This window comes from Numenius arquata, chromosome 2, assembly GCF_964106895.1.
Source record: "Numenius arquata chromosome 2, bNumArq3.hap1.1, whole genome shotgun sequence".
In the NCBI taxonomy this organism is placed as follows: Eukaryota; Metazoa; Chordata; class Aves; order Charadriiformes; family Scolopacidae; genus Numenius; species Numenius arquata.
In genome coordinates, this window is record NC_133577.1 from 76,353,378 (window position 1) to 76,366,948 (window position 13,571).

Here is a 13,571-nt window from a genome sequence, read left to right on the forward strand (position 1 = left end):
GGGGGAACGGCCGGCGGTCCTCCCAGCCGCTAGGGGTCGCTGCTTCCCCCCGAGCCAGGGCGGTGGGAGCACCGCCCCGCTTCCGGCGGCGCTCCGCCCGCCCTTCCGCTTCCGCTGTCTCGCCGCCCCCTCCGTCCCTGTCTGGTGGTGATGGCGGCCGCTGCGTCCCTGTCTCCCGAGGAGCTGCTGCCCAAGGGCGGCTCGGCCAAGGCCGAGGAGCTGGAGGACGAGCTGGAGGAGGAGGAGGACGACGAGGAGGTAGCGGGGCGGCGGGAAGGGCCGGGAGGGGCGGGCGGGCGAGGTGACCCCGGCGGGGCCGCAGAGGCGGGCCGGGCCTGACGCGCTGCGATGCCGCCCGCAGCTGGACGAGACGCTGGCGGAGCGGCTGTGGGGGCTGACGGAGATGTTCCCCGAGAGCGTCCGATCGGCGGCCGGAGCCACCTTCGACCTGTCGCTGACGGTAGCACAGAAGATGTACCGGTGAGAGAGCGCCGGGCCGGGCGGGCGTCCCGCCGCAGCGGGGCCCGGTGGGTGCGAGGCGGCTCCGCCGGCTTCCGCTGCGGCTTTTGCCGCCGGTAGCGCGGCGCGGGGCGGGCGGGGAGCGACGGGCCTGCTGTCTTTGTTTCTCGGTGGCCTGGGGAGAGCGGGGAGAAGGTGGCAGCTCGGGGGTGGAACTGGGGGGAAGGCTTTTGTCTGAGGGACGGAAACTCGGTAGGAGCTCCGTGCCTTTAAGAAACAGCTAAGGAACTGTTTCTTATTTCCAACGTGGTTTCTCCTTCCTAGATTCTCCAGGGCAGCTCTGTGGATTGGGACCACCTCCTTCATGATTCTGGTTCTTCCTGTTGTCTTCGAAACTGAAAAACTGCAGATGGAGCAACAGCAGCAGCTGCAGCAGCGACAGGTGAGGTGGGGACACCCCAGCGCTCTCCCACAGCCCTTCAGAGCCGGCTGCTGAGGGAGCTTATGGAGCAGGGTGCGATTTGTTACACCTTCTGGCCTCATTCATCCCACCAGATGCTCTGGTTGAACGTTCCAATGGGACGATCCTGCCGATTCCCAGTAACAGGCTGGTGGCAAACTCCGGCTTTCACACAACCCGGCTTTCTCTGGGCTAAAATAGGCAGCGAGGGCTGCGCACGGGCCTCACGCAGCGACCTCCGCACCTATCTCCTTTGCATTTGGTGTGGTCGAGCGTTAAACTTGGTTGTTGTAGCAGGGGAGGAACTGATACGGCAAAACGCTGCCGCTACCTTCAGTAGTGAATAGTGAGGGGAGGGCAGGGCGGGGGGAAGCTGCCCCGTGTCCTCACTGTTCCCCCAACTGACCCTTTCCCTTCCAGATCCTCCTTGGACCCAACACGGGGCTCTCAGGGGGAATGCCAGGGGCCCTGCCTCCACTCTCCGGAAAAATCTAATTTGCGGGAGCCGCGCTGGATTCATATCATGTGGGAAGACCTTGAGATGATGATACATCGAACTATTGATTTGTTGGGTCAGGGCATTTTTTTTTTTTCCGGTTGTTTGTTTTTATTTTTGGTTCTCCTTTGGGACATTGACCTGTTCATAATGGGGGGGGGGAAGCCCCCCCCTCTCTGGACCTGATGACGGCTCCTGTCTGCATCCTCTCCCCCTTGTAGAAGTCATGAGTTTTTCCTTTGATTCAATCAGTACGCCATAAACCGGTTACAGACTTGAACTGGGGGAGTTCCTCTTCCAGCCTCCTTGCCCCCGCCCCACCACAAAACCACCCCGGGGCAGGGGTCAGGCTTCGAAAGGTGGCAGTCAAACAAAACCCAATCCTTTCCTGGCTGGCTTGGAGCTGAAGGACACCGGGGACAGGAGGAGGAGTGACTTTCCCAGCAAGCAAAGGAAAGGAAGGAGGGGCACGGGTAGCTGTACCCCGTGGAAAAAAAACACGCTGCGGGAAGAGGAGCGTGCAGGAACACCTTCACTGCAACTTGACGTGTGTGTGCACACGCGTGTGCACGTGAGAACCCAGGGAGCAGCAGGCCAGGTTTGAGACGATCACATCCGCGCTGATCCTCTGCCTCATAAAGTAGAGCTTCAGATATCGGCTGCGTATTTTTTTGTATCGAATATTAAATAAACCCAACCCGAGCAGTGTGGTTTTAATAGATGTCCTTTAGGGAGGCTCAGTCCTTTCAGAGCTGGTGGTGGCCTTGTGGGGGAGACACCCTGCCCTGTTTCATGCGTGACCATGGGGGAAGGGACAGACAGGGCTCTGTGTGCCTTAAGGGAGTTATGAGAGCGGGGATTCTACCTCAGCACCACTGACCGACTTAATAATGGAGACTTAATAACTCACAGAAAGGCTGCAGTTTTATAACCAAAGAAAAAAAAAAATTTATTTTTTCCTTTACATACTTTGTTACAGAACAGTTCAGCTGAACGTACAGAAGTGATAGGACATTTATATGGAAACCTTTTTTTCTTTTTTTTTTTTTTTTTTCCATTTTTTAACATTTGGTTAAACAAAATACATCTCTGTAAACAAACCCAAGACAAGGCTCTAACAAAACCAAACAAGCAAGAAAACAAACCACGGGCTTCCCCGCTCCCCAGGGGTGGGACTGGACCAGCTCGCCCACCCTCGGGCACGGGCATCCTCGCCTCACTTCCTCCCCCCCCCGGGGGTGTGATCGTACACTTTCCCTTTACCTGAGCAGCTGGATCACACTGTTCCCTCCCTCTCCCTAATCCCCCCTCCCCCACGGGAAAGGTGCTGACATACAAGGAGAGGAAAATAGCCCCAAAATATTTTAAAACATCTTTGCATATTGTGCACTGATCCATTGGCTTGCAGTTTCCATGCAAACAGGGTTTTTTTTTTTCTCCAAAGTGCGACTTTAATCAGCATAGAAAAACATTGCTGTTGAGATTTATTCTCCCCCCAGCTCCCCCCCCCCCCTTCCCCTCTTGAAGAAATGGCTTCAAGTCAGGAGCAGAACGCCTGCAGGCTGCGCGTCCTGCCTGTGAAGTGTTTAAAAACTCTGCCAGCTGGTATTGGTCATTGGAATGTGTTACGAAATAGGACTTTTTATAGAAACGTTGGGTCTTTAAAACCCAAGAGCCATTTGCCCTTGACTGCGGGAGGCTGTGCTCAAAAGACTGCAAAACGGTGCTTGCCAGATGTCTGGGGAGGGAGGGGGGAGGTGCGTGTGTCGGTGAACATCAGCGTCCCCTCGTCGTCATGTGGCCTCCGTTCTCCGTTAGGAAGGTGCGAGTTTGGTGGTCTCTCGGCTTCAAACACCTGCTGATGCTCTGTGGAGCTCTCGAGAGGAAAATAACTGAGAATAGGTAGTTACAACCCCTCTCCTTTCGCAAGCTCCAACACCAGTCATGAGACTTCCCTGCACGATGGAGCGGGATCCTCCAAGCACCGTGACGTCCTGGAGATTGCTGTTTAACTGAGACATCCTGTGCGTAAAGGAGGGAAACAAATGGAAGATCGGCCAGGAAGAGCTAAACGCAAAGAAGTCTGTTCCCAGTTCAGCGTTTCTTCCTCCTGCTGTGGAAGGCGTGACTGAGCTACAGCTCACCCAGGTGACCAGGAAGCAGCTGGTGGAGATTCCTCTTAGCATCTCCATGTCTAGTCACTCTTCCCCGCAGAAGGGAGGGGAGGAAAAAGCGATTCGTCCGTTAATGGAATGTTTGTTGGCCAACACTACAAGACAAGTTGGTTCAACTACCAGGCCAGGGTCTCTCCAACACCCAAAGGCTCTGATGGACCCTCTGCATCTCCCACATTAACAGCTAGGAACTATAAAAAGGGCGAAAACTGACTACTGTAAAGTCTATCCCCCTTCAGATGATTTTTTGCTTTGTAACTTTACCTCTTTCTGGGACACTTCACATGACATGCGTGACTGTTGGCTAGACTTCTGTCTGGAAAGAGGCAAAATAAGAGGGAATTAATTCCTGTCAAAGCCCCTGCAAGTTTCATTCCCTCTCCGAGCAGCCCCTAAACTACTGGGTGACCATGCAGAAAACCAAAACAGATTTTAAAAAAGAAAAAAAAAAAAAACAAAACCCAACGTAGCACAAAGAAACCCAAGCAGACTACGGCCTCTCTCCAGTCCAGAAACTCGATACTCCTCAATTACGCTGCACTCGCTGTTTCCACGTCGCCTCAGCCAGCCATATGCTGCCCAACAACTGCTCACCACATACATAATGCCCTGGAGACTCTGGGGAAGAATCCTTTAGCTACCCGAAGAATTTCTTGAAAGATGACACTGTTTTTATTATTGTTGTCTCATTCCTGGCACAAACTACCCCTAAGAAGCAGGGGGTCGTGCTGAGCACCGTACCATTCCTAGTGTTTGAGAGCGTCCCGAGAGACCCTTAGGAATTGCAAACATCTTCACAACGACTTGTTTTGGAGGGAGAGACTTGTGAAGAGGCAGCAGCATGCTCGGCCCCTGCTCATCCCTGACAAGCCCCGGTGGGAGCAACGTCCCACCACATGCTGCCTTGAACAACGTGGGGAGAGGGAGGCCAAGAGGCTTCCAGACACCCTAGCCCCAAAGCCTGGTTTTAAAGAGCACGATGCCTTCTAGCTAGCTAAAGGGCACGCAGCTCATCCGCCTCTGCAACTGAAGTGATTGGCTTCCAGTTTCCTCCGCTCTGCCCTCAATTCTTCCCCACCCACCCCACCCAGCATCCTACACAATTGCCCTATTGCACCAAGGAAGGAAGAGAAGAGCCTAAGAAAGGAAGTTCCAGATGAGAAGAGTCGGGGCACCCATTATCTGGGTTTCGGGACGTCGGGAGTTCAGTAAAGGGGAAGAGCTGTAGTGGGAGGACAGAGTCGGTTCGGGTCACACGTCAGCTCTCCAGCTCTGATGTGCTTCCACCTCTTCTGGTACCACCAGCAGGAGTTCACAGTTCTTTCCTCTCAGCTGGTGTTTCAGAAATTTCCTATCATGAAGAGAAACAGAAGTAAGCACTACCAAACGTAGAACTCCATCATCTTCTACAACTACTAAATGCAACTAACCCTGGAAACATGACAAGAAATGGGAGGAAATCCCCACACAATGTCTTATTTTCTGACAATAAAGAAAACCTGCAAATATTAAACTTGCCCTGCTAGATTCAACACACCTCTACACAGCAAGTCACTGCAGATTTAGATAGACATGATCTTAACCCCAGCAGAGATAAGTCTATGTAGAAGTCACTTTCCAATTTTCCAAGGTGGCAAAAATACAACTAAAACCATGTTTAGTTTCTTCAGATCTCCGCAACCAAAAATCCAACTGTATTTTAAAGTAATTCCAACAAATCTGGAATACCTGGGGGGAAGCTCCCCCCACCCCATCATTTAGATGTCCTTATCACACATCATAGGAAGCAGTGTACCACCTGGTCACCTGACATGGTTCTGCAGCCCCTTTCTGGCCATAAGCTTTTTCTAATACCAAACTTGGATTACCTCCAGTAACTATGACAGTCAAATCGACATTTTCTCTGGTATCTTTTGGCCCAGATTTCCAAAATTCCCTATCTAGGAAGCCCTTATTTATTGCTGAAGAACAGCACACTCAGGATAAAATCCACCAGAAGCTCCGCATAGAAGTTCCAGAACTGCGTTACTTTATCCTAGAAGCTCACAAAAGGTTGGTATTCACTTCACCAAGACTTCAATGGCACAGTAGGCTCTGCAAATACTGCTCATGTGCAATCCCTACCTCAGAACAAGTCTAGCTGAGGCAGCAGAGCTGATTACAAGATGGAATGGGAGCTGAACAGCAACTGCAAGCAGGTTAGATTCACAGTCAAAGTAATTACACCAACCACCTGGTGTTAAAACTGAAGAGGGGAGTCAAGCCAAAAGCACAGCGTATGCTTACATAGGCAAGTGATTTCCTAGCAAGCAGCTTTCACTGCTGTCAGGGATAAGGCTGCAGTTCTAGTCTGGAAAGCCTTTTGTAGGAACATACACACAGATCGTTAGTAAAGAGGCAAAGGAATGCTGATACTCTCACGTTTGAGAGCATGAGGCACAGCACATCTCGTTGCAGGTACCACTCGCTAATACCAGACTTGGCCTCTACTTTCAACACTAGTGACAGAGCCAGCCATGTAAGAGAAGAAGTCAGGCTCTCCTGAGCTCACAGAGATCATCACCGCCAAAAGCACTTTCCAAGATTCGCACAAACGCGGTATAAATTTAAGTAGAAGCATAAGAACCATATTCCTCTCAAATCTTTGCTATTGAAACATTTATGGTTTCTTATCGCTAACTGCTTAAGGACAGATTCCTCACCTCCAACAGGGAGGGATTTGAGGAGGAACAGGATACAAAAAAATCCTACCTGAGCTCACTTTCACCTCCAATCCACTCGGGCACCTTGAGTTTGGAGTCGAGGTTGTAGTAGGTGCCTCCCACCTCCCGGACACAGATCCAGTGCTGTCTCTTGAGGGGGAGCTTCAAGGGCCCCCAGCAAAGGCTGGAGGGCAGATTCATGATGAAGCCCATCACGTTGGACAGGGCAATGACATTAACATCCCTGAAAGAGTGCAGAAAACCAGACAGCAATAAGATTAGACGCTGGTACTTTAACTTTCTCGTTTTTACAAACAGTGGCCATCTCCAGAATTAAGCAATTTCTCAGTACCTGCGTTTGTCCCACCAAACCGCCTCATAGCCTTTGGTCTGAAGTGCTGCCATGATCACATTCACATCATAGTTTCCGTTTCCCAGCATGCTCTTCTTGTGGGGCGTCACCATGGTGTTGGGAGACAGCCTGCAAACAGAACAGGAGACTGATCCAGAAGGCGCTTGCTGAACCTGTATTCCACAACTGGAAGGGGCTAGCTGCTGTATAACCTGAAGGCCATTTTAAGGGATTTTATGTTTGAACACAAACTAATCTGTTTCCCCTTATCACTCAACAGAGGGGTTGAGAGGGCTAAATAATGCATTAACAATAACTTTGATGTACAACGCCTCCTAGGATCATAGCTTTGCTGTGAAAGAAACTGCAAAGTGGGAAGCCTCCCCCCCTCCTTCAACTGGTACTTCTGAAGGATGCTTCAATTATTTTTCCCTCAATTCATGGTTGGAATAAATGCCAGCTTGCCATTTAAAACAACAGCTCTCAGAATTTCAAGAGTTCAACAGTCAATATCAGTCTTGAAAACTGGCTGAGATAACAAGAGGTAGGAAGGGCTGGCTGCAGAAAAGGTGGTTCTCCCCCATCCCTCAATGGTAAATGAAAGAAGTATTCAGACACAAAGCTGTGAAGCTATTTGGGTTTGGGAGCTTTCTAAAACATTACCATTGCTATAAGATTAAAAACCAATAAAATAATCTGTTGCTGTAGGTAACTAAATAGCTAACCTTGTTGCAAACAAATGTCTTCAGCTTTAATCCATAAGCTTGCCTAGACATCACCTGCATCATTATAGCATCTAAAGATCCAGAATCACAGTCCATTATGTTACACACAAAAATATAAGACAGTCTTTGGACAAATGCAGATAATGGATGCAAGGCACAAAACATGCAAACGCATGGCAAAAAAACCACCAGTTAGTCACTTTTATTATTGTATGTTCCCCCCCCCCCCAAAAAAAAAAAAAAATTGTAAGGAAGGGAAACAATGAGGTGAATTATTATGAAGGTGACAGATGGGCTTCAACAGCTGGACGAGCAAGCACAGGAGGAAACTGGGAGCAGAGAGCAGCAAGGTCATGCGACACCAAACCAAAGAAAGTCAAGCCTGAGATCAGTTCTGTTTTGATGAGTTGCTCTTTTGATCGGTAAGGGCTCCATCAGCTTTGCTGGCACAAGGTTCATATGCTTCGCATCATCCAAATACCCATGTTTCACCTGCCTCTCCCTCATGTCAGCTCTGTCCCCCAAAACTCCTGATGTTTCTGCACATTTTTCTCTTGGCCTTTAGCACCACGTGAGTCCTGCAGGCATATTTCATCTGGTGAAAACCCCTCAGCCCTTCTGCATTCCTTCCCTGGCAACATAAGGCATTCAACAAGAAGAAGAAAGCAGCAGATTGAGTAGGGAGTTTCAGACCAACCAAGCTACAGACAGGTACCTTTTGCATCAGCTGTGAGTTTTCTTGCAGTGGAGCAGACTGTTGCACAACAGCCTGGGAAGTGACTGAACTACAGAAGGGAGAAGAGTCCGAAACAATGTGGTAATAGGAAAAGCTATTAATACCCACCAATGGGTATTGCCAAGTGAGGCGGTGACATTTTCACAGAATCACAGTTTCCAGTTTCCAAAGCTCTGCTGTATTTTACTAATCACAGAGATTTAGCTTGTCACAGCTCTTCCAGCATCTCCATAAAGCAAGATCACTTGGCTACAACTAATTCCTCAAGATCATTGCTTCAATCTATTAACTCTCATCAGTGCCAGCAAAGTAGGAAAGCCTTCCAATGAGCAAAGCCCTCTGGGTTGCACAAGCACCCTCTTGTGGCACCATTTTCCAGAGTCAAGCTTATTTGAGAGCTGAAAAAGCACATTTATCTTTGTTCCTTCCCGCAACTTTCAGAGCCCCAGCAATGAGATGAAGAAATTAGCAGAGGTGACACACTCAGAGAACTGGTACCCATGAGCAAACTTTCACCAAGAATTGCCTCAACATCTTTACTCTCACACACCTAAATAGGGTCCACAATCATCAGCTGAAGGATTCTGATTAGACAAGGAATTAAGTTGCCTCCTAAAAGTTAATTTTTTTTTATCTAGACACTAAGCTGAGGAAGACCGACAGAGCTGGACAGAAATCCAGGTAATAATCCTCCTGAGCTTTTGAAGTCAGAAACTTTCATCAGCATGTTGTCTTAACACAACAGGCTCCAAGATTCCTGTATGCAGTTGTCTTTCCTAATCAGGTCTCAATACACAGACTCCAGTGAAGCAAAGAGATTTTGTTTGTACCTCCATGCAACATTTGGAATGTGCAATCTTATTTCCTGCAACAAAAGCCAGAGGAACATCAAAAAGATATTTCTTGTATGAGAGGAAAGAAGACAGGAAGAACCACAAAATCATATGGGAGGTTAGGGCATGTTTTGCCATACGCTTGAGACGATAATCATCAGACTACGGTGGCCTAATGCAATGGGATGCAGCAAAAGGGAAACTAATGATTAAGCAACGTGGTTCAATTATTCTTCAAGGGATGTGGTAAGAGCTACAGAAAGCTGAAGTTCATTTGTAATTTCGTTACCTTGTCAACACAGTCTTTAAAAAAAAAAAACAAACAAAATTCACACCTCACAACATTTTTGTAGCTTATTAAAAATAATCATCAATCCATTATCAGAGTTATCAACACAGAATACGACTAGACACAGGAAAGACATACAGAAGAGTGACGTATAAAGGGCAACTAAATCCACACTTCTTACAGGCAAGTCAAAGAACTAGACATGAGTAGTGACCCAACAGAGATGCAGAGGCAGTGACAATTCTTACGCACAGCTTACAGCCCATCCATTTCTGGAAGAATTTCCATGTTTATCTCCACACTACCGTGGGGCTGAATCAACCTGTGTATCTTGATCCGAATATTAGGATGGAACAATACCAGGTTGGAATCAAAGACAAACTCTCTTTTTTTAGGGCAAGAGGTCCAACAAGATTGAAATCCCAGCACTTTCTGAGAGGTTTCATGCTGCACACTAAGTCTCTCTCACCAAACCCAATGAAAGCCAACTAATTAGATCATCACACTCCTTCTACCACATGAACTGCCTTTGTTTGCTTCAGGCCAATAACAATCCATCTGTGATTAAGATTCTGACAATTGCTGCTGTGGAACAAAACCATAGCGTCTTTACACTGGACAGTGAGCGCCCTGAGCCTGCCATGGATCAGATCCCCTTTACCAATAGGAATTTTATTTACAGTGCTATCATAAATACCATTTCAACATGATATTTACTGTTGCCCATCACCACACTTCCTTTGCCAAAGACAGGCATGCATTTGATGAATCAAGCATCAGTTCCATAAATCTGCCCATTTTCAGGACAGCAGCAACAGGCACGTAGCTCCCTGCTCATCAGCACAGGGCACCCCAACTGCCTTGCCCAACAGTACCTGTGTGACCACTGTTACAAAGCGTGATTTCCTACCTGTCACAAACACAAGATGCCATCAACTGCTAGTAATGGGTATTCGAGCATAACCTATGTGAGGAGTACAACATTCACAGGCCGAGTATCAGAGGAGACCCCTTTTCCCATGTGATTACTTAGCTTCACCAATGGAAGGTCACCACAATTTCCAAAGGCACGCTCAGGAGAATTTCCACAAAGTATTGAAACAGCATAAAGTAAACATATAATTTACATTTATCCCAGTAAAACTCAAAAACGCTTTTAATAATTATCTGAAGCTGCTGGGAAACATTTAACAACGCCACAGAAAAAGGGGATCTAGCTACTGAAATTAATTTCAGTTTGACAGAGTACACAGGGTCTCACTGCACGGAAAAAGACCCATAATGAACTTAACTGCTTGAATAAGGAGTCACTTCTAATTTCCAAAACACTTAGAAGTGTTGTGGTACTAAATTAAGAAGCTTTTATGATGAGCCATTTGTTATTCCTCACGCCTTCATTGTCTCAAGCCAATCCCCAAATCCATTACTGACATCAAGATAACATATCTACACGAGGCAGGGGCAAAAATATGGAAGACAGTTAGAAGATGCACTAAGGTGGGTGGGGGAGAAGACAGCAGTCCAACCACATGACAGCATCTGCAATAAAGTCCTTGGGCGTAAAACTGGCAGCCTGAATAGTTTAAGAAGCAAGTAAAAAGAGAATTTCTGCATGGACAGAGGTAAAAAAAAAGAGGGAGGGAGGGGAAGGATTTAAAAAAGAAGCTACAGTCAGTTCAAAGCAGTGGCATACTCTGAATGCCTCCTTTGCTCTTTTTCCCCCCCAAATAAAATGTGAAAATTCCTCCAAGCAACAGAGGACAGGGGGAAGCTAACACCAGTGCAGAGTATCCTACCTCTGAAAAATCTCCTGCAGGGTTTCCCTAGTGAAGGCGTTGCTGTCCTGGAAGACATTGTTGAGGGCATGGAGGGCACACAGCTCCCTACGCTGCTTCTCATGGTAAATATGCAGTGGTGGTAGCTGAGGTGGCTCTGGTGATTCCGATTTGGTCTTGTCACCTTTCCATGGCACACAACTCATTTTCTCGCAGGGTGGACGGAGAGTAGGTGGTGAGAAATGAAGGAGGCTGAAGTTTCTTCCTCCACAGTCACAACAGCAGCCCACTGCCCCGTTCTTTTGTAGGCTAGCTCTGCTTCCAGCTCACAAACCCTCCTCTTGTGCTTCAGTTTATTTAGTAATTGCCTCTGATGGCTGGTTTTAGAAACCACATAAAGATCTGCAACATATTTTTTCTCCCTCCTCCCATACCTCAAAAAATGTAATACTTCCCTCCCCCCAACAGGAAAAAAAAAAAAAAACAACCCAAGTCAAAAGATAGGAATTCCCTTAGTCTCAAGATACCAGCTGGGATTTATCACATCGCTCCTTTTCTTCCATCTCCTTTTGTCTATAGTGCCACTAAAAAGGTACCCAGAGCAGGTAACAAAGGCCCACCCCCAAAGTGCCAAAGTGGAGAAGGTGAAGCCAGCTTCTGGTGTTGCCTATGGGAGCACAGGGTGGTTAAGGACTTATCAGTTGCATTTCTCCATTCCTTTGGGAATGACTGAATCCAGGCAAGAAGATACCAAAAGCTCGAGAAAGGAAACCGCTTCTTGCTAGGCCACAAAAAAAAACACCACCAGGTCCAGGCTCCGGGGAAGGCAATTCCTCACAAGTCACCCTGCGCTCCGACAAAGGGAAGTCTCCATTAGCGTTGAGAAGAGGCAGCACAAAGCCCGTGGGGGCGAGGGGAGGGCAGGCAGCAGGCGGGACCAGCCCCAAGGCCTGCCTCGCACCTTCCCACCCCGGCCCTCCCCACACCGAACCACCACCCCCCACCGGGGGCGCAGCCGCTTCCCACAACCAAGGCCCAGCCCCACACGCCCCGCCACCAGCGCTAAGGGGGCCTAACCCCCCCCCAACCGCCACCTGGCAGCCTCCCCGCCCCTCGGGGCTCGCCGCCGGGACGAGGCGCCCGCCCTTCCCCTCGGGAGGGACGCGAGGGGAGCCGCCGGGCCCCGCCGCCGCCTCACCCGCTCTTCAGCCCCGACCGCCCCACACCGACGGCCGACAGCGCATGCGCACCGGGTCCCGCTCGCTCCGCTCTTACACACACACGCCCCCCCCCCCCCCACACCCCCTTGCAAACCTCCTCCGCCCCGTGACCCCCGCCGCGCGCGTGCCCCGCGGTCCGCCCCGCACGCGCCGACGTCGGGAGCGCGCCCGCCCCCTGACGTCAGAGGGCGGGGCGGCCCGAGGGGGGGGGGGGGAAGAGTGGGGGTCGCTGCGGCCGGGCCAGTGTCCGCTTCTGAACCGCGGCCGCCCCTTCGGTTCTCCCACACAAGCTCCTCCTGGAAAGGGGCCCGGGAGGCAGAGGGGGGCCGGGCCCGGAGAGCGGGGCCGGCTGGGTTCGTTCCTGGCCCCTGCGGTTAATTCGCCGCGTAACCTGAGGCGCGTTAATTCCCCTGAGCTGCAATTTCCCCTTTCTCGTCTCGCCTTGCTTAATTAGCGAGAGCGTGGAGTCTCGCGCCGCGATAAATAAGCCGGGACGACTGAAGTGGTTTCACCGCCGGGTGAATAAACATAAACCCTCCCCGGCTTTGCTGCGCTCCGACCTGCGCCTGGTGGCGGCGGTGGAGGAACAGGACGGGCGGCTTCCCCGCCGGCCGGCTCGCAAAACCCCTCAGGGGCCGGAGCGTTCCCCGTTCCTCGGCCCCTCACCGTCCGAACGCCGCGAGCTCAAACGGCCAGGGGGCGGAGGGGCTTTCTGTCAGAAGTCCGGGGCCTGAATGGGCGTCGGGCCCCTTTGCCGACCCCTCATCGGCCCCGGGAGCTGGCGGCTTCCTGAGGAAGGCGTGAGCGCTGCCGGCAGGCCGGGCCCCGCAACGCCCGCCACCTCAGAGTAGCGGCCGGCTGGGATAGCCGGACCCGCCGCTCGAAGGGGCGCCCAGCACGCTCCCTCCCCGTTCCATTGGCTTACACAACTGCCTGTGAAAAATCTCCTCTTTCTTATTGGTTAATTCCAGAGAGTATCCACCCACCAGGGCGGGCCCTGCCCATCGGTGGCAGCCGTTTAGTCCCACCCAGTCGCTCGAGTCTTTGTATTCGATTGGCCTTTAGGGTTGTTTGTCACGACGACCAGCTCTTCTATTGGGTAGAAAGCACCGGACACGTCGGGCGGGCTCTGTTGTGTGTGTATATAGAGAAAACAAGTCGAGCTGGCAGTGCCTCTCCCATTGGCTTCGCGCGCTTGGTGGGGGCGTGGCCCTCCCCGTATGAATAACAACGACCCCGCCCGCCGTTGTCATGGCTACAGGTTAATAGCCCCCTTCCTGCGACGGTGATTGGCTGGCACCGCCTTGGCGGGCCGGGGGCGGGGCCGCCGCGCCTCCCGTGGCGGAGGGG

General features: G+C 50.7%; 2 protein-coding genes across 2 annotated transcripts; one reads left to right on the forward strand and one right to left on the reverse strand.

Moving 5' to 3' along the window:
• The first annotated feature begins 119 nt into the window (after positions 1-119).
• Positions 120-4,023, forward strand: TOMM22 (translocase of outer mitochondrial membrane 22). Its single transcript, XM_074167100.1, has 4 exons — positions 120-258; positions 362-480; positions 784-901; positions 1,340-4,023. The coding sequence occupies exons 1-4, from the start codon at positions 151-153 to the stop codon at positions 1,412-1,414; spliced, it is 420 nt and encodes a 139-aa protein (XP_074023201.1). The 5' UTR covers positions 120-150; the 3' UTR covers positions 1,415-4,023.
• On the reverse strand, positions 2,479-11,847 carry JOSD1 (Josephin domain containing 1). Its single transcript, XM_074167089.1, has 4 exons — positions 11,023-11,847; positions 6,644-6,772; positions 6,341-6,535; positions 2,479-4,940 (listed from the first exon to the last, which is right to left on the reverse strand). Exons 1-4 carry the CDS (start codon positions 11,205-11,207, stop codon positions 4,841-4,843), a joined length of 609 nt encoding a protein of 202 aa, XP_074023190.1. The 5' UTR covers positions 11,208-11,847; the 3' UTR covers positions 2,479-4,840.
• Positions 11,848-13,571: the final 1,724 nt, after the last annotated feature.